At 47.5% G+C, this 25,666-nt stretch overlaps 1 protein-coding gene across 1 annotated transcript; it reads right to left on the bottom strand.

Annotated features, from left to right (window-relative positions):
- Window positions 1–25,418, bottom strand: MAPK13 (mitogen-activated protein kinase 13). The gene is made up of 12 exons (XM_065404524.1): window positions 25,300–25,418; window positions 21,241–21,370; window positions 19,487–19,545; window positions 18,095–18,203; window positions 16,204–16,233; window positions 11,755–11,802; window positions 10,718–10,832; window positions 10,232–10,303; window positions 9,605–9,684; window positions 8,927–9,005; window positions 697–873; window positions 1–303 (listed from the first exon to the last, which is right to left on the bottom strand). The coding sequence occupies exons 1-12, from the start codon at window positions 25,416–25,418 to the stop codon at window positions 224–226; spliced, it is 1,098 nt and encodes a 365-aa protein (XP_065260596.1). The 3' UTR covers window positions 1–223.
- Between the last annotated feature and the right edge of the window lie 248 nt (window positions 25,419–25,666).

The raw sequence follows: 25,666 nt of genomic DNA, 5'->3' as shown, positions 1-25,666 counted from the left end.
ACATTCATCTTTGGCACTGAAAGATGTTTCTGGTGCAGTTTCCTCCCACAGGACAAAGCCCAACACTCTTGTGTATTCAACATCCTTGTGTTCCACACATGCACAGAAGTTCCACACGCCCATATTGATAAATATCTGGCCCTGAGGTGGTCCAAATCCTGATAGGCATCCTCTTTTGTGACCCAGCAGGGGGACTGAGCCCCAACCTTGGCCGGCCCAGCCACTACAATGACATACCACTCCGCCTCTTGGAGTCCTTCCGGGCAATCGGACTGAAGGACTGAATCTCATTGTATGTATGCCCTTGAAAATGAACAACATGATAATGAGTATCAATAGCGTATATAAAATAATACTGTCACATGATTCTAGAGGGTGTTAAAGAGAGCGTGAGCATGAGGGCACATAAGAGCTGGGGGCAGATTTCAGATGTAGGGGTACATCACATGGAGGCTGAAAGGATAAAATATAGCTGGGTGTTGGAAAGATGTAGGCGAAAGGTATCTTCAATGAGTGCTTAGAGGCTAGGGGAAGAGGATTGGCATGAGACTACAGCAGCAGCATGTGCGTAGGGGGCCGCATACGGGCGTGGGGGTGACATCAGGCATACTCAGCAGGTACGTACAGGACAGTGAGAGGGACTAGGAAGTTCCACACAAGGTACTGACAGCAACCCATAAAAGTTCAACATCTTACTTCTCCACTCATCTATGGAAAGCTTCTCATGCTCCAAGGAATCGTCATAGGACTGCTGGGCCTCCGTCTCCTCCTCAATGTCTCGGAATTGGTCAAAATACGCATGGGCCAGAGCTTCTGTGGCTGTGAGACGCTTTTCCACATCCAGCTGCAGCATCTTGTCGAGCAGGTCCACCGCTGCAGAAGGATGGGAATACTTGGCTAGGTGAGTGAAGCAATGATATTTAGGATGTCCTGCATATAAAGTCTGCGAGGACCTTGGGGCTCATGCTCCTAGCATCCAAGAATATAATGCGTTTCTAGTGGGCAGAAGTTCCCATCAGTACAGCGGCAGTAAAATCAACAGGCCAAATATCAGCTAGTTTATATCCCAAACTTAAATTTTGTTTGAAAGAATGGAAAGGGGGAAGGGATACAAAACACAAAGAGAAGAAACGTTTCACAGTTTAATGGTTTTTTTTCTGTTGTTTAAGCTTTCCCCTGCAGCGTTGCGAACATAAACATAACCTCGTGCGAGTTATTGAAAATTAGGGAGGGAAAAGTAAAACAGAGCTATCTAGCTTCATTGTTGAAACCAAGCAAGCTTCAAGGACATCAACAGTGAGAAGTGACTTCAAGTTTAAAATTCTTTCAGTTCCGATCTGTGTTGTGGGGGGGGGGGGGGGGGGCAAAGTATTTTACAAAGCAAATATAAGCAACCCAAGTAATCTATAAAGTAATCTATACTAGGCTTGGTAAACAGGAAGGCAGGAAATGCCAAAGGCAGGCTGATTTCCTTCTTGGTTTTACTGCTTTAAAGTTTCAGAGTTTGGTGGAGCTCTGCTTACCCACATCTATGACCTATGAGGGGAAACAGTTCATTGTAGGAGGCTTACTTTTTACCATGAACGCGTAAACAAATTTCAGTTACCAACTTTGTATCAAAAATGTCCCGATATCTGATACGCAGTTGGGAAGTGATTCATATACTTTCCCTAGTAAAAGGTGGCTGAAGCAGTGTATGCAACTCTCTGTGCCCCTTGCCAAAGATCGCGCTGCCTTGGGTCTGGGAAAAGAACAAAGGAAAGAGGGGTAACATGGATACCGCCTGGTTTGCTCTAGGCAACTTGATCCTGGAGCTCAGTTGTGGCCAAAGTACATTCCATTGGCCAACTGGGGCCCAGAGAGTTCTACAGTGTGATCAGCTACTGGCCTCGTTCCATAGGAAGGTGTGGGAAGCTGCATTCTCCAGGTTCCATTACACAATGGTCTCTCTTCGGACAAGAAGCCATGCCGCTTGGCTTACGAGGGAGCATCGCATGCTGTGAGCTGTACATGAATTATGAGTGCAGGTGCTGTCTGCTCTATTTTAAGCAAATTAGGTGTGACCCTCAAGCTCCTGACTTAAGGCAAATGTGGCCTTCAGTTCATTAAATCTAATGACCCCAGCCATGATCTAATGACCTCTGGATTCTTGGAAACCAAAGCGAACTGAGTTGTATAGGATTGTCTTCCCTTCGCAGGTGTGTCTCCATCCTGTCCTCACGAGTGTGTGTAAGACCAGAAGTTTCCTTCTAAATTTGTTCATAGAACTAGGTTCCTTTGACTGTAGGAAAAAGTGAGCTTGGAAGAGGCGCCACAGAAGTCTCCAGATGGACTAACATTCTGCACTTAAGTCAGTCCCATTCTCCCCGCCACCACAGCACTACGGAGCTGAGAGATATTTATGACTAAGGCCTGGTCTACACTAGGCTTTTATGTCGAATTTAGCGCCGTTACATCGAATTAACCCTGCACCCGTCCACACCACGAAGCTATTTAGTTCGACATAGAGCTCTCTTAAATTCGACTTCTGTACTCCTCCAAAACGAGAGGAGTAGCGCTAAATTCGAAATGGCCATATCGAATTAGGCTAGGTGTGGATGGAAATCGACGGTAATAGCTCCGGGAGCTATCCCACAGTGCACCACTCTGTTGACGCTCTGGACAGCAGTCCGAGCTCGGATGCTCTGATCAGCCACACAGGAAAAGCCCCGGGAAAATTTGAATTCCTTTTCCTGTCTGGGCAGTTTGAATCTCATTCCCTGTTTGGACAGCGTGGCGAGCTCAGCAGCACTGGCAACGATGCAGAGCTCTCCAGCAGAGATGGCCGTGCAATCTAATAGAAGGAGGGCCCCAGCATGGACTGATCGGGAAGTCTTGGATCTCATCGCTGTGTGGGGCGATGAGTCCGTGCTTTCAGAGCTGCGCTCCAAAAGACGGAATGCAAAGATCTACGAGAAGATCTCTAAAGCCATGGCAGAGAGAGGATACAGCCGGGATGCAACGCAGTGCCGCGTGAAAATCAAGGAGCTGAGACAAGGCTACCAAAAAACCAAAGAGGCAAACGGACGCTCCGGATCCCATCCCCACACATCCCGTTTCTACGAGGCACTGCATTCCATTCTAGGTGCGGCCGCCACCACTACCCCACCACTGACCGTGGACTCTGAGGATGGGATATTGTCCGCGGCAGGTTCCTCGTCGGACATGTTAGCGGACGGGGAAGATGAAGAAGGAGATGAGGAGGACGAGGCAGTCGACAGCGCTGGCACCGCTGATTTCCCCGACAGCCAGGAGCTCTTCATCACCCTTACCGAGATCCCCTACCAACCGTCCCCATCCCTTACCCCGGAGACAGAATCAGGGGAAGGATCAAGCAGTAAGTGCTTTAAATATCTAAACATTTATTTTTACAAGAACTGAAATATTTATAATATTAACAATGGCTGTTTCTTAAAGTGCTTAAACATGTAAACAATTATCTGCAAAAAAACTGGAATATTTACAATAGTAACAAAGGGTTTTTCATGATTTGTCTGCCTTAGGCTCTTCACAATTTAGTCCCAAGTATTTAAAATTTTTTTTACAATGTCCGTTAAGTCATGATTATGCTGCCCAAGACGCTCCACTCTTTAGTCCCAGTGCACCTACGCGAAAATCCGGTCAATATGGCCGGGGATGGAGGCGAAATCCTCATAGGAGAACTCCTCGTAGGTCTCATGAAGGTACATTTCCAGCCTGTTCATCAGGTTCCTGGGTAGGGCGATCTTATTGGGCCCTCCGTGGTAGGACACGTTACCGCGCCACGACACCATCAGATACTCTGGTATCATTGCCCTGCAGAGCATAGCGGCAAACGGCCCTGGTTTCTGAAGGCTTTCTCGAAACATCCTTTCCCTCTGGGACTCCGAGATCCTCAGCAGGGTGATGTCGCTCATTACGCCCTGCTTTGAATTAGGGAGGGGAATGTTAGTATTGGGACTGCTTTACAGCCACGCGGTGGAGGGAGAGGGGCAGCATACAGGGATCTTTCCCTGGAACAGCCGCAAGGGGGTGGGACAGGGGCATAGTTCATGCTGTCCTGATTGCTGGCAGCAGAGACTGGCATTGCTTTCAATGTGAAAGGAGGCCAGTGCTACTAGTACAGTTTTAAGCAGCCAGAAGTCTACGGCTTACCATGATTGCACGCTACAGAAGTTCAGGTGTCCTGCCACGCTTCTCAGATAACTGCAAGACCACTGCAGGACCCCAGGCACTGAAGGCGAGGGCCGAAAATTCGACCTTGTCCTGAGTGCGCATGTGAGAGGTGCAGTGCATGGTCTTGTTCACAGAGAAAGACTAGGTTCTTTGTACACAACTTCATTTATCTGTCTCAGGAATTCACTCCATTTTTCCCATTCACACAGACACATCTGCGACTTTCTCCCAACCCAGCCTGTCAGCACACTCCCAGAGGCTAGCGCAGATTAGGAGGAGGAAGAAGAAGACGCGGGAGGACATGTTCTCAGAACTAATGAGCTGCTCCCGAGCCCAGGCAGCCCAGCAGACACAGTGGAGGGAGAACTTGTCCCAAATGCACCGAGCAGTCATGGAACGGGAGGAGAGGTGGCGTCAGGAGGACCAGCAGGCTACTGAAAAGCTGCTTGGACTTCTGAGGGAGCAAACGGACACGCTCCGGCGCCTTGTGGATGTTCTGCAAGACCGGAGGCAGGAGGACAGAGCCCCGCTGCAGTCTATCTCTAACCACCCTCCCCCGCCACCAAGTCCCACACCCCCCTCACCCAAAGTACAAAGAAGGAGGGGCGGCAAGGGCCGTTAAAACTTTCAGTCAACCCCTGCAGACTGCTCTAGCACTAGAAGGCTCTCATTCCCCAAAATTTTAAAAGTCCTTTCCTACACACCTCACAGAAGCCCCCGTGCAAGTTTCAACCCCCACGTTTCATGTCTGGTTCATAATAAAATATTCGTTTCTGTTAATTACTGTTTCCATGATTTTATTTTGGAGGAGAGTCTGTCTGAACGAGGGGAAGGGGCATGGTAATTGGACAGGACAGTCACCTTTACCAGGGTACAGAGGCGGGGTCAGGTCCAGGATCAGGACACATACCCAGTGCAGTGACTAGTGACCCTGTTCAATCTGGGAGGTGGTTTTCATGTTCGGGGGGGGGGGGGGTTTGCTCTGTGACTTTGTGGCGGGGGAGGGCAGTTACAGATCTAATGCATCACAGAGCCCCGCAGCAGGGGAGCTGTAACCCTCCTCCCCCTGTCAGACAGTCACATAGCCGACACATACACGCTGTCCCGCCCAGGAGGGCTGGCAGGCTCTGTTGAAACAACCAGTCCATCACTGCGGAACCCATCATTCCTGGAGTTTAGAAGCATCATTTGCATCACAACACTAAACCCGCACCCCGCCACAGTCTGCGTCCCAGGTTTAAAACATTCCCGCGAAAACAGTAATAAAGACAACGGTGTTCATTAACAAAACAGAACAGATTTTATTTTTTGGGAAGGGGGTGAAGGGGGTATGTAACTGGAGAGGATAGTCAACGGTAACTGGATAAAGAAACGGTGGCAAGTTCAGGTTCTGAGTCCACAAACTTAAAATTCACTGGTGACCCTGCTCAGTCTGGAAACTGTCTTTCAAAGCCTCCCGGATGCACAGTGCGTCCCGCTGGGCTCTTCTAATCTCCCGGCTGTCTGGCTGGGAGTAATCAGCAGCCAGGCAATTTGCCTCAACCTCCCACCCCGCCATAAAGGTCTCCCCCTTGCTCTCACAGAGATTGTGGAGCACACAGCAAGCTGCAATAACAATGGGGATATTGGTTTCGCTGAGATCACAGCGAGTCAGTAAGCTTCTCCATCTCCCCTTGAGACGGCCAAAAGCACACTCCACCACCATTCTGCACTTGCTGAGCCGGTAGTTGAACAGTTCTTTTTCTGTGTCCAGGGCGCCAGTATAGGGCTTCATGAGCCAGGGCATTAGCGGGTATGCTGGGTCCCCGAGGATCACTGTAGGCATCTCCACATCCCCAAGAGTTATTTTGTGGTCCGGGAAGTAAATACCTTCCTGCAGCCGTCTAAACAGACCAGAGTTCCTGAACACGTAAGCGTCATGAACCTTGCCCGGCCATCCAACGTTGATGTTAGTAAAACGTCCCTTATGGTCCACCAGTGCTTGCAGCACCATTGAAAAGTAGCCCTTTCGGTTGATGTACTGGCTGGCCTGGTGGTCCGGTCCCAGGATAGGGATGTGAGTCCCATCTATAGCCCCACCGCAGTTTGGGAATCCCATCGCGGCGAAGCCATCTATGATGGCCTGCGCGTTTCCCAGGGTCACTACCTTTGACAGCAGTACCTTCACGATTGCCTTGGCTACTTGCATGACAACAACCCCAACGGTAGATTTGCCCACGCCAAAGTGGTTCGCGACTGACCGGTAGCTGTCCGGCGTTGCAAGCTTCCAGAGGGCTATGGCCACTCGCTTCTGGACAGTCAGGGCTGCTCGCATCCGGGTGTCCTTGCGCTTCAGGGCAGGGGACAGCAACTCACAAAGTTCGAGGAAAGTCCCCTTCCGCATGCGAAAGTTTCGCAGCCACTGGGATTCATCCCAGACCTGAAGCACTATGCGGTCCCACCAGTCCGTGCTTGTTTCACGGGCCCAGAATCGCCGTTCCACAGTATCCACAAGACCCATTGCCACCGTGATGTCCTCGGCACTGGGTGTCGTGGTTTCAGACAGGCGTGTGCTACTCTCGGAGTTCAGGTCCTCACCCCGGTGCCGTAGCCTCCTCGCCTGATTTCTCTCTATCTGCCTCAGTGAAAGGTCGATGATGAGCTGCGATGCGTTGACAACGGCCACAACTGCAGCGATGGTCGCAGCGGGATCCATGCTCGCAGTGCTGTGGCGTCCGCGCTGTCACTGACCAGAAAAGTGCGCAAACTGATTTCCCACCGGCGCTTTCAGGGAGGGAGGGCGGGAGTGACGGTTGGATGACGACAGTTACCCAAAACCACCCTCGACACATTTTTTTACCCAGAAGGCAATGGCGGCTCGACCCAGAATTCCAATGGGCAGCGGGGACTGCGGGAACTGTGGGATAGCTGCCCACAGTGCACCGCTTCCAATGTCGACGCTTGCCCCGTTAGTGTGGACTGACAAAGTCGAATTACTGTCCTTAGTGTGGACACACACGTTCGACTTTGTAATATCGATTCCACATATTCGATTTAACTAAAATCGAACTACTCTCGTAATGTAGACATACCCTAAGGCTGGGTTCACAGTCATGAGAAAAAATTCACAAGTTTGGGAAAAGTGCCAAAAGTCCTGGGTCTTGTTATTTTAAGGGCAGGGGAAGGGAGAGCGCAAAGAACAGCAGAAAACTGCTATTTTAATGTCAATAATAATTGTTTTGCCACTTAATTTTACGTATTGTCAGCCCCCGTGGAAAGAGCTGATAAGTAAGAGAAACATCATTAGCCCCTGTAGGGGACACAGGCAGCAAGAAGTCATAAGGTCTAAAAGAAAGGAAAAGTCCTGGAGTCCACGAACATTGTGACAATCTGCCTTATAATGGACTGGAACTGGCGTGGGAGAAATACTGAATGTAAGGGGACTGTTGCCCCCTTACTAACACTCAGTGGGGGTGTTTTGGTTGGCTAGCTCCCAGCACTAAAAGGGGAAGGGTCGATGGCAAATCAGGAGCCTGAGACTGACAGTCCCCAGGAACAATGGGGAGAGGCCAATGCTCCAGATCAGCCTGATTGACAGGGCGGGCAGCCTAAGCAGAGAGTCAGGAGGCCGGGCGGTCCCGTCCTCCGTGTGAACTGGAATTGCCTGAGTCAGACAGAGTGGGGCCGAGCTAAGGAGAGAGCAGGGACCCAAGGTAAGCGGCTGGAAGCAGAGCTGCAGCCCCAAAGCCAGAGCACAGCCCAGAGAGAGCAGACCTGCCCTGGAAGCAGAGCTGCAGCAACCAGAGCCAGAAGGGCTAGACAAGCAGCCAGGAAACAGGTCAGAGCTGGGAGCAGAGTCACAGAAGCAGCCTGCAGAACAGACCTGTCCTGGGGGCAGAGCTGTAGCAACCAGAGCCAGAGAGGCCAGAGAAGCAGCCCAGGGAGCTGAAGGCAGAGCAGCAGCAGCAGCCGTGCTGAGGCAGTGTGGAGCTGGAGCTGGAGCAGTCCAGAGCTGGGTGCGGTGAGCAGCTGGGGAGAGGAGGGGGACCCTGGGCAGTGGGCCCAGCACAGGGAGATGCCTCAGCCAAGAGGCTCTGCAGGCCAGACTTGGAGGGGGATCGTAACCCTGTCAGGGCGGGGGCGACCCTGGGAAAAAGTGTCCTGCCACCTAGAGCCTGAGAGCGTGTGGCCACCGCCAGAGCAAGTGTCCAACCCACAGCGTCTCTGCAGCACATCCAGGGCCTGAGAAGGAGCCTGGGACCTACAAGGAACAGACTGACCTGCCCTGACGTTCCAGAGACACTGTTTGTGATGTTCCCTGCCACAGAGCAGGGTGATGTGTTTTCCTTTAACCTTTCCCATTTTTCCTTATTATTTTTAAAAATTAATTGTTAATTAAACAACTTGTATTTGCTTTAAATCGTATGAAATGATCAGTGGGTCAGGGAGGTGCCCAGTGCAGAGAGAGTACCCCGGAGTGGGGACACCCTTGCCCCTGTCCTGGGTGACCACAGCAGGGTTGGGGGTCGAGCCTCCCAGGAATCCTGGGCCCAGCCTTGTCGGGGTTTACGAGGACTCTGCCAGACAGGAGAGTGGAAGGGGAGTCCTCAAGGGCAGGGAGGCATCTGGGTAAAGGAAGTGGGAGCGAGGACTCGGATCCTTTCGCTAGCCCACTTCACCGGGGTAGTGCAGAAGCCAGGAAAGTTCCCCACAATAGCGGGACCATTCCCCCGCTTACATGAAGATGACTTACCCAGAGGATTGGCTTTGGGGAAAAGCCGGGATAAATCCATTTTGGGAATCTTGGGAAGGGACTGGATATACTTCTTAGCCTGAAAGAGAGAGAGGAATGCACAGCATACAGACATGCTGAAGTCAGACAAAGGAAACTGTAGAAAAGTCCATCGGGTCCGTGCCTAGATGAGCAGGATAGTAGTAAATTATCCAAGACTCCACATTTCTGTGGGCCTCTTTCATGTGAGGAACTGGTTGGTTTTTTTTTTTTTTTTTTTTTACAAATAAGGGAGCCCTACGACACCCCTGTGAGGTACAAAAATATCCCAAGCTTACAGAGGGCTCAACTGGGTTACAGAGAGGTGGAATGATCTGCCGAGGTCACACAATGAGTCCGCCAGCTGCCTCTGGCCCAGAACCAAGGAGTCCTGACTCTCAACTCCTACACTCTCTGTTCACCCCCTTTAAAGGAATACTTTCACTCATTGGTAAATAGGACTTTCTTTTAAAGTCAAATGCTTTGGAGGTGCCACTTGCAGGGATCGATGCCAAGGCCACTGCCTTAGTTAGGATGATTTATGTTACTAAAAACCACACGCAGGCACATGTCAAAGACAATGTAAAAATAACTTATTTTCATGTGGTTTCCACAGCAATGCATTCAGAAGTACAGCCCTAGGCACAGTGTTTTCCTTACCGCTTTGTCCTCCAGTTTCTGCACAAACTCCTCTCCTGGGAGTCCGGTTACTTTCAAGATCTGGGTCAGCTGATCTAGATCTGGCAGGCTGAGTTAAGGGTTATTTAGGGCCAAATCTTGGACCTAGCCAACAGCCCAAGTATGCTGGCTGTGTGGCTAGGAAGGTCTGTGAGGATTAAGGAGAATGAATCTTTACTCCAAATGGCTCCGGGACGCCTAATGCAGAGTCAGAGCTGCAATAGCTCCCAGCTGCTGTGACCTTCCTAGGCAGGCTCTGGTGGCTGGATCTGTGCATCCACAGGGCCTGCTCCCAGCCCCCTTCTGCCATGGTGTGCAAGCAGCCCTCACAGAGCTGTGTTCTGCAATGGGCTTGGGGCCCTGCATGGATAACCTCAGTTCCTCCCCACAGCACAGAACGCCACTGACTGGCCAGGGCAGTATGCTTGCAAGAGGACACAGGGCAGAATTTACCTCAGTGTACCAAGTTGACACCCTCCTCCCCCAGTATCCCCACCCTCACATGCCTGTGTAAACGCCCAGTCACAAGTACCCAGAGTGTCCGTTTCAGGCACAGCTAGAGGGCTTCTGGGCCCCCCCCGAGGAGTTTGCCCCAATTTGAAAGGATACAATCTTTTCCTTTAAACAGGGTTTTCCCAGTCAGCATTTCTGCCATGATACAACCAACAGACCAGATGTCCACTGTGCAGGAAAAAACCGAGAGGCGCATGAGAAAAGAACAAGGCCGGGAGAGGGAGGAGAAACACAGTTCAGGGGCTTTGTCCTGCTTTGGGGACTACAGTAATGTCTGCTGAGTTATTTAGTCATTGGCATGGTTTTGCTCCCACTTTCAACCCCCTTCTCCCACCAGCTGTAGCTTCTCGGTTACTACAACCTTGGGTTTCAGCTTTCCCAATGGTGACAGCTTTGGGTGGAGCTGTCTCCTGATGCTTGATTAGCCGGGAGCCTCATAACTACTGCTGGAGATAAGGTGCTTTTTGTTCCTCCTCAACTTAACAGCCAATAGAGGAGGGTTGTGTGTGATCCACACTAACCCTCCCGAGGGGGTCGCAGTAATGATCTCCAGAGAGCCACGGCTGAAGGGATTTAACTCACCGGTCTGGTTGTAATGCATCCAGTTCAGAATGACTTCTGGTGCTCTGTACCAACGCGTCACAACGTAGCCAGTCATCTCAGCGTCTGCGTGTCTCGCCAAGCCAAAGTCCAAGATCTACAGATCAATGGAGGAGGGAGATGGTGAGGGAAGGAAAAGAGATCCTGCAGGCAAAAGAGAACCTGTTTCCATGAGGATATGAAGTGGATCCCATCAGAGAGCTATAGCCTCACTGCTACACCAGAGCCACCCCAGCCAATGGTTCTAACAGGTTTGTCTTAATTGCACTGTGAATTACAGCCAGGCTGCAAAACCAGTTGTAGCCTGCAGCCCCACAGAAGGAATCTGTAGTGTGTGTGACCAATAGAACATGTGTTTTAGGAAGGTGGTGATCCTTATTTTTCCACAGGACTGTTCTGTGTCCTGTAAGCCAAGCCATTCTCCAATGAAATAACAACTCTCCTATGAAAACGTCCTGTTGCTACCTATGTTCCTCCAGCGGGAGCTGGAAATGCTTTGGCCTGACCTTTAGCGTAGACAGGGCCAAATCGCTTTTAGCAATTCCCAGCAAAGCAGGCCCTTCCTTCCACCCGGACTCTAACAAGCCTTTTCTACCAGGAGTTGAAAATGGCTTTGTCTACAATAGGTCTTCAGCTCTAGCCGATGGGAGCGCAGGGGAACTGTGGCTGCCCTTGGTTATCATCCTTGGGTTATTCTTCTAATATAGATGTAGCCCTAGGGCATTGAAGTTCTGTAAGGTATTGCTGTGCACGTCAGAGTGCAGTAGGAACTACACCCAGTGCAGGATGTTCACTCCAGCCTCAGGCCCTGATTCAGCAAGGTACTGGAGCATGTCCGAACGTCAAGCACATGAATAGTCCCATTGATTCAACAGACACCGTGTTAAATACCTTGCTGAACAGGATACATTAAGAACCACACTGGTGCGTTAACAACAGGATTCACGCACTCAGCGGTTCACCAGCCACCCAACACGCCGCATGTTTCGCAAGCCATGAAGTGGCACCTTCTTTCCTACCTTTAGTTCACAGTCTTCGTTCACAGCCAGATTGCCTGGCTTCAGGTCCTGCAGCAGACGAGAGCAGAGCAATCAGGACACAAAGCAAATTGCAATTCAACAATGTAAATCTCAGCCAAGTCTCAGCTTGGCCTTTCATAGATTCATAGATTCTAGGACTGGAAGGGACCTCGAGAGGTCATCGAGTCCAGTCCCCTGCCCGCATGGCAGGACCAAATACTGTCTAGACCATCCCTGATAGACATTTATCTAACCTACTCTTAAATATCTCCAGAGATGGAGATTTCACAACCTCCCTAGGCAATTTATTCCAGTGTTTAACCACCCTGACAGTTAGGAACTTTTTCCTAATGTCCAACCTAGACCTCCCTTGCTGCAGTTTAAGCCCATTGCTTCTTGTTCTATCCTCAGAGGCTAAGGTGAACAAGTTTTCTCCCTCCTCCTTATGACACCCTTTTAGATACCTGAAAACTGCTATCAAGACTTTTTATCAATACATTAGAAGCAAGAGGAAGACCAAAGACAGGGTAGGCCCACTGCTTAGTGAAGAGGGAGAAACAGTAACAGGAAACTTGGAAATGGCAGAGATGCTTAATGACTTCTTTGTTTCGGTCGTCACCGAGAAGTCTGAAGGAATGCCTAACATAGTGAATGCTAATGGGAAGGGGGTAGGTTTAGCAGATAAAATAAAAAAAGAACAAGTTAAAAATCACTTAGAAAAGTTAGATGCCTGCAAGTCACCAGGGCCTGATGAAATGCATCCTAGAATACTCAAGGAGCTAATAGAGGAGGTATCTGAGCCTCTAGCTATTATCTTTGGAAAATCGTGGGAGACGGGAGAGATTCCAGAAGACTGGAAAAGGGCAAATATAGTGCCCATCTATAAAAAGGGAAATAAAAACAACCCAGGAAACTACAGACCAGTTAGTTTAACTTCTGTGCCAGGGAAGATAATGGAGCAAGTAATTAAGGAAATTATCTGCAAACACTTGGAAGGTGGTAAGGTGATAGGGAACAGCCAGCATGGATTTGTAAAGAACAAATCATAGCTTTCTTTGATAGGATAACAAGTCTTGTGGATAAGGGAGAAGCGGTGGATGTGGTATACCTAGACTTTAGTAAGGCATTTGATACGGTCTCGCATGATATTCTTATCGATAAACTAGGCAAATACAATTTAGATGGGGCTACTATAAGGTGGGTGCATAACTGGCTGGATAACCGTACTCAGAGAGTTGTTATTAATGGTTCCCAATCCTGCTGGAAAGGCATAACGAGTGGGGTTCCGCAGGGGTCTGTTTTGGGACCGGCTCTGTTCAATATCTTCATTAACGACTTAGATATTGGCATAGAAAGTACGCTTATTAAGTTTGCGGATGATACCAAACTGGGAGGGATTGCAACTGCTTTGGAGGACAGGGTCATAATTCAAAATGATCTGGACAAATTGGAGAAATGGTCTGAGTTAAACAGGATGAAGTTTAACAAAGACAAATGCAAAGTGCTCCACTTAGGAAGAAAAAATCAGTTTCACACATACAGAATGGGAAGAGACTGTCTAGGAAGGAGTACGGCAGAAAGGGATCTAGGGGTTATAGTGGACCACAAGCTAAATATGAGTCAACAGTGTGATGCTGTTGCAAAAAAAGCAAACATGATTCTGGGATGTATTAACAGGTGTGTTGTGAGCAAGACACGAGAAGTCATTCTTCTGCTCTACTCTGCTCTGGTTAGGCCTCAGCTGGAGTATTGTGTCCAGTTTTGGGCACCGCATTTCAAGAAAGATGTGGAGAAATTGGAAAGGGTCCAGAGAAGAGCAACAAGAATGATTAAAGGTCTTGAGAACATGACCTATGAAGGAAGACTGAAAGAATTGGGTTTGTTTAGTTTGGAAAAGAGAAGACTGAGAGGGGACATGATAGCAGTTTTCAGGTATCTAAAAGGGTGTCATAAGGAGGAGGGAGAAAACTTGTTCACCTTAGCCTCTAAGGATAGAACAAGAAGCAATGGGCTTAAACTGCAGCAAGGGAGGCCCATTGCTTCTTGTTCTATCCTTAGAGGCTAAGGTGAACAAGTTTTCTCCCTCCTCCTTATGACACCCTTTTAGATACCTGAAAACTGCTATCATGTCCCCTCTCAGTCTTCTCTTTTCCAAACTAAACAAACCCAATTCTTTCAGTCTTCCTTCATAGGTCATGTTCTCAAGACCTTTAATCATTCTTGTTGCTCTTCTCTGGACCCTTTCCAATTTCTCCACATCTTTCTTGAAATGCGGTGCCCAAAACTGGACACAATACTCCAGCTGAGGCCTAACCAGAGCAGAGTAGAGCAGAAGAATGACTTCTCGTGTCTTGCTCACAACACACCTGTTAATACATCCCAGAATCATGTTTGCTTTTTTTGCAACAGCATCACACTGTTGACTCATATTTAGCTTGTGGTCCACTATAACCCCTAGATCCCTTTCTGCCGTACTCCTTCCTAGACAGTCTCTTCCCATTCTGTATGTGTGAAACTGATTTTTTCTTCCTAAGTGGAGCACTTTGCATTTGTCTTTGTTAAACTTCATCCTGTTTAACTCAGACCATTTCTCCAATTTGTCCAGATCATTTTGAATTATGACCCTGTCCTCCAAAGCAGTTGCAATCCCTCCCAGTTTGGTATCATCCGCAAACTTAATAAGCGTACTTTCTATGCCAATATCTAAGTCGTTAATGAAGATATTGAACAGAGCCGGTCCCAAAACAGACCCCTGCGGAACCCCACTCGTTATGCCTTTCCAGCAGGATTGGGAACCATTAATAACAACTCTCTGAGTACGGTTATCCAGCCAGTTATGCACCCACCTTATAGTAGCCCCATCTAAATTGTATTTGCCTAGTTTGTCGATAAGAATATCATGCGAGACCGTATCAAATGCCTTACTAAAGTCTAGGTATACCACATCCACAGCTTCTCCCTTATCCACAAGACTTGTTATCCTATCAAAGAAAGCTATCAGATTGGTTTGACATGATTTGTTCTTTACAAATCCATGCTGGCTGTTCCCTATCACCTTACCACCTTCCAAGTGTTTGCAGATGATTTCCTTAATTACTTGCTCCATTATCTTCCCTGGCACAGAAGTTAAACTAACTGGTCTGTAGTTTCCTGGGTTGTTTTTATTTCCCTTTTTATAGATGGGCACTATATTTGCCCTTTTCCAGTCTTCTGGAATCTCTCCCGTCTCCCATGATTTTCCAAAGATAATAGCTAGAGGCTCAGATACCTCCTCTATTAGCTCCTTGAGTATTCTAGGATGCATTTCATCAGGCCCTGGTGACTTGCAGGCATCTAACTTTTCTAAGTGATTTTTAACTTGTTCTTTTTTTATTTTATCTGCGAAACCTACCCCCTTCCCATTAGCATTCACTATGTTAGGCATTCCTTCAGACTTCTCGGTGAAGACCGAAACAAAGAAGTCATTAAGCATCTCTGCCATTTCCAAGTTTCCTGATACTGTTTCTCCCTCTTCACTAAGCAGTGGGCCTACCCTGTCTTTGGTCTTCCTCTTGCTTCTAATGTATTGATAAAAAGTCTTCTTGTTCCCCTTTATTCCCGTAGCTAGTTTGAGCTCATTTTGTGCCTTTGCCTTTCTAATCTTGCCCCTGCATTCCTGTGTTGTTTGCCTATATTCATCCTTTGTAATCTGTCCTAGTTTCCATTTTTTGTATGACTCCTTTTTATTTTTTAGATCATGCAAGATCTCGTGGTTAAGCCAAGGTGGTCTTTTGCCACATTTTCTATCTTTCCTAACCAGCGGAATAGCTTGCTTTTGGGCCCTTAATAGTGTCCCTTTGAAAAACTGCCAACTCTCCTCAGTTGTTTTTCCCCTCAGTCTTGATTCCCATGGGACCTTACCTATCAGCTCTCTGAGCTTACCAAAATCTGCCTTCCTGAAATCCATTGTCTCTATTTTGCTGTTCTCCCTTCTACCCTTCCTTAGAATTGCAAACTCTATGATTTCATGATCACTTTCACCCAAGCTGCCTTCTACTTTCAAATTCTCAACGAGTTCCTCCCTATTTGTTAAAATCAAGTCTTTGGTTTGTTGTATCATCGCATCCTGAATCCACTCTTGCCACAGCAGTGGAGACAACATCCCAGAGTAGTTACAAGGATTATTTTCTTTTCTGACGCATCTTTCATTAATCGGAAGGCATCACAAAATTCTCCACAGCCTGTTGCAAAATACTGCATTGCCCACAGAGCAAATCCAGGCCAACACAGGTAGGAAGGGAATGAGGCAGCAAAAGGGAAGAGGGAGAACTAGTTTAGGGAGAACTTAAGGCCAAGGCTCTTAGTGAGAATATGTTGAAGGCTACGGGAGAAGCTGTTAACATTCTGGCTGAGTTGTGCTTCTCTCGGAGAACAGAAATAAAAGCAGAGTAACAGTGCACATGAACTTACCCGGTGAATGATTCCAGCAGAATGAATGTACTGCAATGAAAAGGGAAGCCACAGTGTGATCACCAGCAAGCAAATCTTTCACTTCCCCATAGGAGAAACATAGCAACAGAGCCTGTCTATTGAGACCAAAGCAACCTGCATTCTTCTTCTGCAAAATCCCCGCTCCCAACTCTGTGGCTCTACAGCACAGGTCACAAATAGGAAGAAGAAACTCCTGCTAGAAACCCAAGTGAAACCCATTCCCTACACTACGTTCTTTACAATAGCTGGAATTAGAACACTTCTTGAAGAGGCATAGCTGGTATGGCATGAAAGTTACTTAAATCAACTATCATCTTAGAAGCCTCAAACTTATCTAGTGAGCAGGTAAGGGCTCATTGTAAGAAGGAATGTAATCACTAAATTGCATGAGTTGTGGTTATTCTACCTATCAAGTCATATAGGAAGGAAACAGAGTCTAGCGGCTAAAGCACAAGATTAGGAGTTGAGATATTGGTTCTACTCTAACCTCTCCCCACGCTCACTAAGTGATTTTGGGCAAGTCATTTAACCTCTTTGTGCAATGGTTTCCTCCATCTGGGTCTCACAGTGATCTGGGGAAAGAGGCGTTGTGGAGTTTAAGTCCCTAATGTTAAGAAAGCACTGTGAGAATTGTAGCTGGAGGGCAGTCTAGTGTGAAGTATTATTAATCATTAGTTCCACAGTTCAGTGTTCAGATTGTTATAAGGGGCTGTCTTTTACCATTCCACTTCGTCATTGTTGGTTTAAAAACGGACATTCTTGGCTCATAGTAACTGAGGAAATTGCGTTCCATGTGTTTTCTCTAAAAGCAGATGGAATGAGGGAACCAACAGACGCTCCACTTGCTAAAAGCCTCTTGCCACCATCAATAGTTTTGCTAAGGAATCTTGGGCTGCGGTGACTTGAACAGAACAAGCCAACTGCCTCCCTAGCAAGAAATTGCATGACTTATGATGGATTGAATTGGTTAAGTCACCTGATGACCAATATGAAAAACCAAAGCCACCTCTGATACCTCTGAAGTATAAGTTTTCAATGAAAGCAGGTCAGGAATTTTTCAATTAGCTTTTTTTGGGGGTCAGAAAATAACAATTTGTCAAAACAAAATGTTTCTGCGGGAGCGTATCAGTTGCAATGAAACTTCTGTCAGCAAAAGTTTCTCAAGATGGGAAACCAGAGAGAGACACCTATCCCAGAATAACCAACAGCCCAGTGGTTATGGCTGCCCTAATGCTGGGCTATTGGCTAGTCCGGATCGGCAGGTAGTGTTCGATGTATCGGGGATCGATTTATCGCGTCTCATCTAGACACAATAAATCGATCCCCGAATCGACGCCTGTACTCCACCTCGGCAGGAGGAGTAAGCGGAGTTGATGGGGGAGTTGCGGCGGTCCAGTCGCCGCCGTGAGGACAGCCAGGTAAGTCAAACTAAGATACTTCGACTTCAGCTACGCGAATAGTGTCGCTGAAGTTGCGTATCTTAGTTCGAACGCCCCCCCAGTGTAGCCCAGGCCTCTAGTTTTTCATCAAAAATTTTGAAACGTCTCAGTTTCATCCCATTGCAGACCAGGAAAACACTTGAAATCTCAAAGTTTCATGGGATGGGATAACCATTTCCTGCCCAATTCTACTTCCGATTGATGTGTGTTAGATCCAGATTAGTTCAGCAGGAAAAATGACTTTTCAATGGATAAGCATGGAGACATGAATTGTATTATAAGGATGATCCTACAGGTTAGTCTGTCCATGATTTAAGGGTCCACTCAGGGATAATACAGAGCGAAGTCTACTCGTAAGGCAGACCTGGTAATTCAATGTGTAAATCCCTCAGAAACCAGTTCTTGCTTTTGACTATTCCAGACCCACCTACCTTCAAACCTTTCAGCATTTGATAGACCAGGTACTGGATCTTTTCATCACTGAACTCATGTCCCATGATCTTTTGTAAATCTGTCCGCATGTACGGCATCACCAGGTAGCTAAAAGGCAGTAAGATAAGTCCCTGAGTCTAGGAGAAAAACATAGGGAGCCATGCTAGCCTTGTTCTCGCTATGAAGATCAGATCAGTTGCAGCAAGCCTTAGTGTGTCACTGGGTTACTAAGACCTGGGGTGGCGCTATGTTTTTTGCCGCCCCAAGCACGGCAGTCAGGCGGCCTTCGGCGGCATGCCTGTGGGCGGTCCGCTGGTCACGTGGATTCGGCGGCGTTTCTACGGGTGATCTGCCGGTCCCACGCCTTCGGCATACCCATCGCCGAATTGCCGCCGAAGTCGCGGCACCGGCGGACCTCCCACAGGCATGCCGCCGAAGGCTGCCTGACTGCTGCCCTCACGGCGACTGGCACGCCGCCCCCCGGGGCTTGCTGCCCCAGGCACGCGCTTGCTGCGCTGGTGCCTGGAGCCGCCCCAGACTAAGACAACCAGTGAGGAAGTTAAAGTTGCTACCTGCTCTGAAAATTGTTATTTCTACTCTCCTGAATTTGGAAAAAATCAGTCGTCCTCATTGTGCCCATTGCAAGATACCAAATATGAGAGCGAGAGAGAAAGCGCTGTTCATAGCTTTAAAGTCTTCCATCATCAGCGATAAGCAAATCAGGTGTGTGAAATAGCTTATGGATTTTTAAAGAGAATTTTTCAAAACTGCTGTCTCAGGTCCCAGACTGATCCCCACAGTGCCTCAACCCTGGCCGGTCTAGCTTCACCATCCAAGCTGAAGGCAATGCCCAGCCTCCCCCCGCACCAAAAAAAGAAAAACAGATCAACATAAAAGGTGAAAAAAAAATAGATTTTTAAAATTGTTTCAGTTTTAGTAGTCTAGGATCTGACAAATATTTTGTTATTGTCCCTGTGCCCTCAATACACCAGCATGACATATAAATCACTACGCTAACATACATCGTTCTATCTTAGGAATATCTAATGTGCCCATTACCATTATATCTAGGTACCAGTTTCTGGTATTTACATGATATAAACCCATACGTCTGAACCATTCTCCCAGAATATGGGGTGTATGAGCTGCTTACTTATATTTTTCTCAGATATTTTACCAACTGGAGCTGATCTGTGCTTCTAACCTTCCTAATATAATTTTATTCAGGTATCTCTGGCTTTAGATTGGCCCCTTTTCAAATCAACTCATGGGATTGCTTCTCAGCATGACAAACTTCCTTCTTCAAGTGCTAAATCTGCCATTGTCCTGGACAACGACGGAACCTATAGCGAATGCAAACCACTTGGTAAAAAAACCCACAAAAAACTTACAAGTCCTGGAATCCATTGAAGGAGGTGGCTGAGGTGAAGACATCAAGCAACCCAATGACCTGTGGGATAAGTGGGTAAATGTAAGACTGGAAAGTACACACACTGGAAGAGCGGTATTCTCTGTAACAGCTCGCAACTCAAGAGTCACGGGTCAGTGACACTTTAGGATTCCATGTGAGGGATTTAGACTCTCATCAGTGGGCTTTAAGGCTATTTCCTCTCTTACAAACAGACTGAACATTTGTCTGTGCTGCAAGTCCAACTTCACTCTTGGAGCAATAGCAGGGTGGCAGCGACAAAGAACCCACGGAAATGGGAACTGAACATGGAAACTGAATTTTTCTCTAAACTCCAAAAAGGGTGGGGTCCCTCTACATCAGGCTGGGTGTCCATTGGCTATTCCTGGGGGCATTCTGTGCCAAAACAATTAAAAATTCTGTGCTTAAAAAAGTGAAAATTCTGCGCACAATATTTTAAAATTCTGCAGATTTTATTTGTCAAATAAATGTAGAGGCTCCAGCATGGCATTGGGGAGCACAGGCCACTGGCTGCACAGAGGTGGGAGATCACTATGCAGCTCCCCCTCCCCCAAAGACACTGACTCAGCGGTGAGGCTGTACCCAACCCTGACACAGTGCAAGGACCAGGCCTGCCCCAGAAACACCCCAGGGCCCGGTCCCTCCATGCCAGGTGCACCAGGTGTGGGCAGGCAGGCTCAGCAAGGCAGGATCCAAGTATGGAGGGGCTTAGGGTGGGGGGATCCAAGTGTGATTTGAGAGGGGTCTGTGTGGGGCAATCTGGGTGCGGGCAACTCAGTGGGGGATCAAGGTGAGGGTCCAGGGGGATCTGGATGCACAGGGACTTCTTGGTGGGTTCTGGGTGCAATGGTAATGGAACTCTGCAGGGGAGTCCAAGTGAAAGTGCTTGGGGCTCAGTGGCGGGGGGGTGTGTCCGTGTTGGGGGCTCAGTGGGGTGGGGACCCAGGTGCAGCTGGTTGGGGCTCGTCGGGATGGGGATCTCGGTGTGGGGGGCTCGTCGGGGTGATCCAGGTGCATGGGGAGTGGGGCTCATCAGAGGGGGTTCTGAGTGCAGGGGGGTGAGGCTTAGCGGAGGGTCCGGGTATAAGGGAGTCTGAATATACAGGGGTTGGGCGGCTGGGGGAACAGCTCCCTGCACATTGATCCCTCCCCCTGCAGCTGAGGAACAATGGGTGCAGGAAACAGGGGGAGGGGGGAGTTTGCAGAGCTTCCTGCAGCTCGGGGAGAAATCTGGGGGTGGATCTGACTTAGCCCCAGATGCTGTGCAGGGGAAGAGGAAGTCCCATCCTCCCCAGCCCAGCCGGGACTAGCAGCTGAGCCCGGCACAAGGTAGGAGACACCAGCCAGCTCTTCCCCAGTCCCGCTCCCTACCCCACAGTGATTTACCTCTCTACCGGCTGCCCTGAGCACCCGAAACATACTGCTGGAGAGGGTTGCATGACTGCTTTTGTGGCTTCTCTTTGCTTCCCCGTCAGAAAGTAATTTTTCTGCAGGGAAGCAAAGAAATCTGCAGAGGACATAAACTCTGAGCATGCGCAGTGGCGCAGAATTCCCCCCCAGGAGTGATTGACGGTGAAGCCCACCTTGCAGCAGCTTCAGGAAAAACATGAGGGCTTTTGTCCCTAAAGTCACTATCACTTGATCTTACGGTAACTCAATAGGAGAAGCTCTGTAGCCCTCTCTCTTGTGTCCGCATGGAGAGAGGCAGCGACTCACATTCTCATGTTGCATGTGCTTCAGCAGCATGAGCTCCCTGTATGATCTCTTGGCAAAGATCACCGACTGGAATGGTCGGCACAGCTTCTTGATGGCCACTTTCTCCCCCGTCTTCTTATCTATGGCTGAACTGTGGCAAACAGATAAAACCAGTTCTGAGTTAAGCAATGAGTTTTCATGGACGATGCAATGTTAATCCAACAAGTAGCCTAAGAGAAAGGGATGGATACTGGAATCCGGAGCTGATCAAGGAAAAAGTTCCATTTTTCCTTGATCTTTCCACAATGCACATGGAAGAAATGCAGTTGATAGACACTAGCATTGTACTTCAATTTTTTCTACTGCATCTCTGGTATAAAGATGCTACTACCAATATTTTAACCAGCTGTATCTGCTCTGAGGGAGGTTAAACACTCATGGTTGGTTACAGTAGCACTGCCCCATTGCTCCAGCCAGTGAAGATGGGCTGGTGCTAGAGAAATGGTGGGTAATGTGAAGACAGATGCTTGGAAGTCAGGGCTAACCATAATCCTGTACCCACATACTGTGTCCTTCCACTGATTCTTTGAGAGCCACTTCTCTTCTGAGCTAACTGGCTCTTGAGAACCCAGCTGATTCTCTCCTCCTATGCCCTTGCCCTGCACCTGTCTGCTCAGGATTTCTGAAATTTGGGGACAGGAGAATGGGGAGGTAGGTGTTTGTGAGAGGGGAGATATACAGATTCACTTTCTGTGAATCGTCCAGGATGCTGTTATTGCTTGGGAGAGAGTCAGCCTTGGGACAACTTACTTCGGGATGTGGTGGATTCTCTCTCATTTGAAGTCTCAGAATCAAAATTTGGATGTCTTTCTAAAATATATGCTTTAGCCCAAACAGAATTGATGGGCTTGATGCAGAAATTACCAGGTGGAATTCTCTGGCTTGTGTTATGCAGGAGGTCAGATTAGATGGTCACAATAATCTCTCAGGGCCTTAAAAAAAAAATCTATGAATTAATTTGATAATGTTTGTAAAGTGTTCTGAACATGAAAGTACTTTGTGCTACACATTTGGTATTAACAGTGTATACAGGTGGATTTTTTTTAAAGACAGTTAATAGTATTCAGCACTTGAAAGTGCTTTTCATGTTCAAAAAATGTATAAATATTACTATATTCATGCTCACAACAAAGCTATAAGGTAAGGTAGGTATTATCCCCATTCTATAGATATGAAATTGATGCAAAAACGACAACAGAGGGAGTCAGTGTCAAAACCAAGATTTGGAGTCGAGTGAACTCCACACTTTGGAGTTCTTGGCTCCTAGCCCCATGCTGTCAAGAGGGTATAAGAGAGTCCCCCAGTCATATCTGTTATTTATTTCTCCATATGAAGCAATTCAGTGACACCCCTTCTCTCAAAGTCCCGTGGCAGAGTTGCAGAGAAGGCAGGCCTTCGATATAATCAGCAAAGGGATGGAAAGAAAAGCCATCAGCAGCAGTCATCCAGAGACTGCTATGATTCTTCAGAATCTTTTCAGGGTGAAAGCATTTGAAGAGGAACCTCCATAATGAACTGCACCACACCTCGCTGAGCCAGTCAACCCTGGATGGCTGTGAAAGATTGCCTGTGTTTTACGGCTGACAGCTTCTAGCTGCTGCCTCTTGAAGGGAGAGAGAAAGGCAGGGCTTTCTAGCCCAAGCCTCCTTGTTGGGCTGTGCACTTCCCGTCACTTTGCAATTCCTTCTCTCTCAGCTCATTAAACTGGAGAACTGTAAATCAACATGTCTTTCCTGCTGTGACTGCTAGTGGTGCAGCGTGACCAAACCCATGTGAATTTCAGCATTATCACATTGCACACTTCATCCCATATCTACTTCCTGTTTGAAACCAGATGGTCCCTTTTCTCTTCTTATCACCTTTGAAAGGAAAGCAGGGCTCCCTACCACCACCCGTCCACACACTAACGGGCTACAGCCCCTGTTCTTGCTCTGGTGACCAGTAGTGGCTCTAGGATTTCCAAGGGTGGTTGGAGGGAACCACTATGCAAAATAACTGTTTCTAATCTGCAATAGTTGCATTGATAGCTAATGGTTCAGACAAGCAATTTTCCAAGCTCCTGGCTGCCCTGCTAAGTTAGTCAGTAGCATTTTCATTCAGTCTGTCTCAGACCACCTCTGGATGCAGCCGCATCAGAATTACTCAATTACTCAAACCTGATCAAAACTAACTCTCTATACAGACGTGTGAAATCTGCTATAGAAATTATTAAACAAATATTTTATTTTAACAAAGAAATTTAACAAAGGAATTAGTTTTTCAGGGGAATTGGGGAAGCTTTTGTAACTTGCTCTATTTGCTTCTATTTAAGTAGCCGTAATCGCATATAGAGCTTTAAAGAAACCCAAATATATGGACTATTCTAGAAAGAAACATCCCAGTGGTTCCCAGCAGAGGACAGCAAATCCTAATTCCACAAGCTTCCACTTGTACTTCATCCAGGAATCAGCACCAAAACCAGCAAGCATTCGTCATCCATGGAGTTCTGGCACTACCCGGTTTAGTCTAATGGGTGTCATATAGGGCAAACAAGCTGCTGTTTTTTGGGAGTTTCCACATCAGCTGAGCTAGAGACCGGTTTTATTTAAGGGAGCAGTAAAGGATTTCTTTTGTTTGTGTTTTTCTTTTTGCTTTAGGCTTCATAAAGAAGATCTGGAAGGATCATTTCTCCCCCTCCTTTAAAATGTGTGTGTTGTTTTTTTTTTAACCTTTACAAATGTCAAGAATATTAAGTCTGGTTTTCCCTGATTTTGCTGGAGAAGCCTATTAGGAGCATGCACATAGCAATTGAAGGGGCAGAGATGTCGAATCGTTAATAAAGACGAACATTTTGGAGAAAGAATGTTAGCTAGTGAAGTTAAATAGATATGACCCAAAATACAATTTCAAGCCATTGGAGTGAAAAAAAACCCTTTCTTTCTGTGACTCTCTTTTGCTTCTTGTGCTGACATAATTCTACTCTTTCTCCAGGGACCTGTCGTCTTTTAAAGTAGACAAAATTTATATGTCTAATATGAAAAACAAGTAGAGAAAACAAATCTTCCAGACCCTGTTTATGCATCAAAAAACAGCTAACCAGGGTGTAAGTCCAATGGTCCCAGGACTATGAATTAGGTATATTATGTGACCCTGGTAATGACAATCAGGCAGGATATTTCCTGCAGAATACCTAGTACAGGGAATAAATCTCTCTCTTGTCTTTGTGTATTGGTGTATGGACTAGATTCTGATTTCATAAACTGAGAGTAACTCATTAAGGTCAGTGGAGTTACTCTAGATTTACACACATGCAACTGAGCAGAATCTAACCCGATACATTCATTTTTGTATTAGCTGCCTTTGCCCAGCTGATTGGATTGAATGACTATGCATTGTTTTTCTGTCTGTCTTGTCCCTTCCTAGGCTCAGAATTAATCATTAAACTGGCAAGAGGTTCCAGTCTAGACAGGCTGTATTAGTTTAAACCAGGATATTGGTATAGGACCAGCAGCAGAATCCCATCTTCCCTTTGGGGAACAAGAGGCCCCAAAATCTTTTTTTGGGGGGAAGCAACATCAACCTTTGAAACAGATTTTTTCCCCCTGCAACTACTAGCTCTGCCTAGTTCCTACCCCTGGGACAGAGCATAGCAGGGGCTGGCTGTCCTGTTCATCAGAGAGTGTGAGGAAACCAAGGGACTGAACAAATAAAATCAAACAGAAGGAATGAGCCTCTAGTCCCCATCACCTGGAGCGTGATCAGTACAGCAGCACCTCTCCCCAAAATGTAGTAATTTAGGGTTAGGGAGGCCCAGCTCTTCAGGCAGTAAACACACACACAGAACAGCTGCTCAAGCTGAAAGTGACTTAAGGTATGGCAGGCAGGAAATAAACCTTCATCTAACATGCAAATTTATTTCATAATGGAGGACAGCTAAGAGGCACCTCCCCTGTTTTCTTCCCGTGAGCCATGCTTTAAATACCCCCACCCCGTTCCTTCCTGCCAGGGCCCTTGAAAGAAGAAAGGCCAAGACCTACTCACCAGACAGAGCCATAGGCCCCGGATCCCACTGGATTGATGGAGGTATATCTTCTGGGCAGCTCCCACACAATTTTGTTTACTTCCTGCCTGTAAAAACCTTTGCGCCAGGTTAAGCTCATCTTCTTTTGGCTCTGGACTGACTCCTCCAGAGCACAGGTCTAGGGTGAGACTTCTGGGGGAAAGAGGTGAAAAGACTCCGCTTGTTCCTGTCTTCAGCTGAGAAAGTAAGTCCTGGAGTTTCTTTCTCTGTCTTCATTAGCTGTGTGCGTGAAGGAACATGTCCCTCCTCCCTCCACCCCCACATCAGCCCAAGGATGAGGCATCAGGTTTCAATCTAGACACACCCCTACATCACACAGGTACCTGT

This window comes from Emys orbicularis, chromosome 4 (genome assembly GCF_028017835.1).
Source record: "Emys orbicularis isolate rEmyOrb1 chromosome 4, rEmyOrb1.hap1, whole genome shotgun sequence".
Classification (NCBI taxonomy): domain Eukaryota; kingdom Metazoa; phylum Chordata; order Testudines; family Emydidae; genus Emys; species Emys orbicularis.
This window is presented reverse-complemented; position numbering and strand designations above follow the sequence as displayed.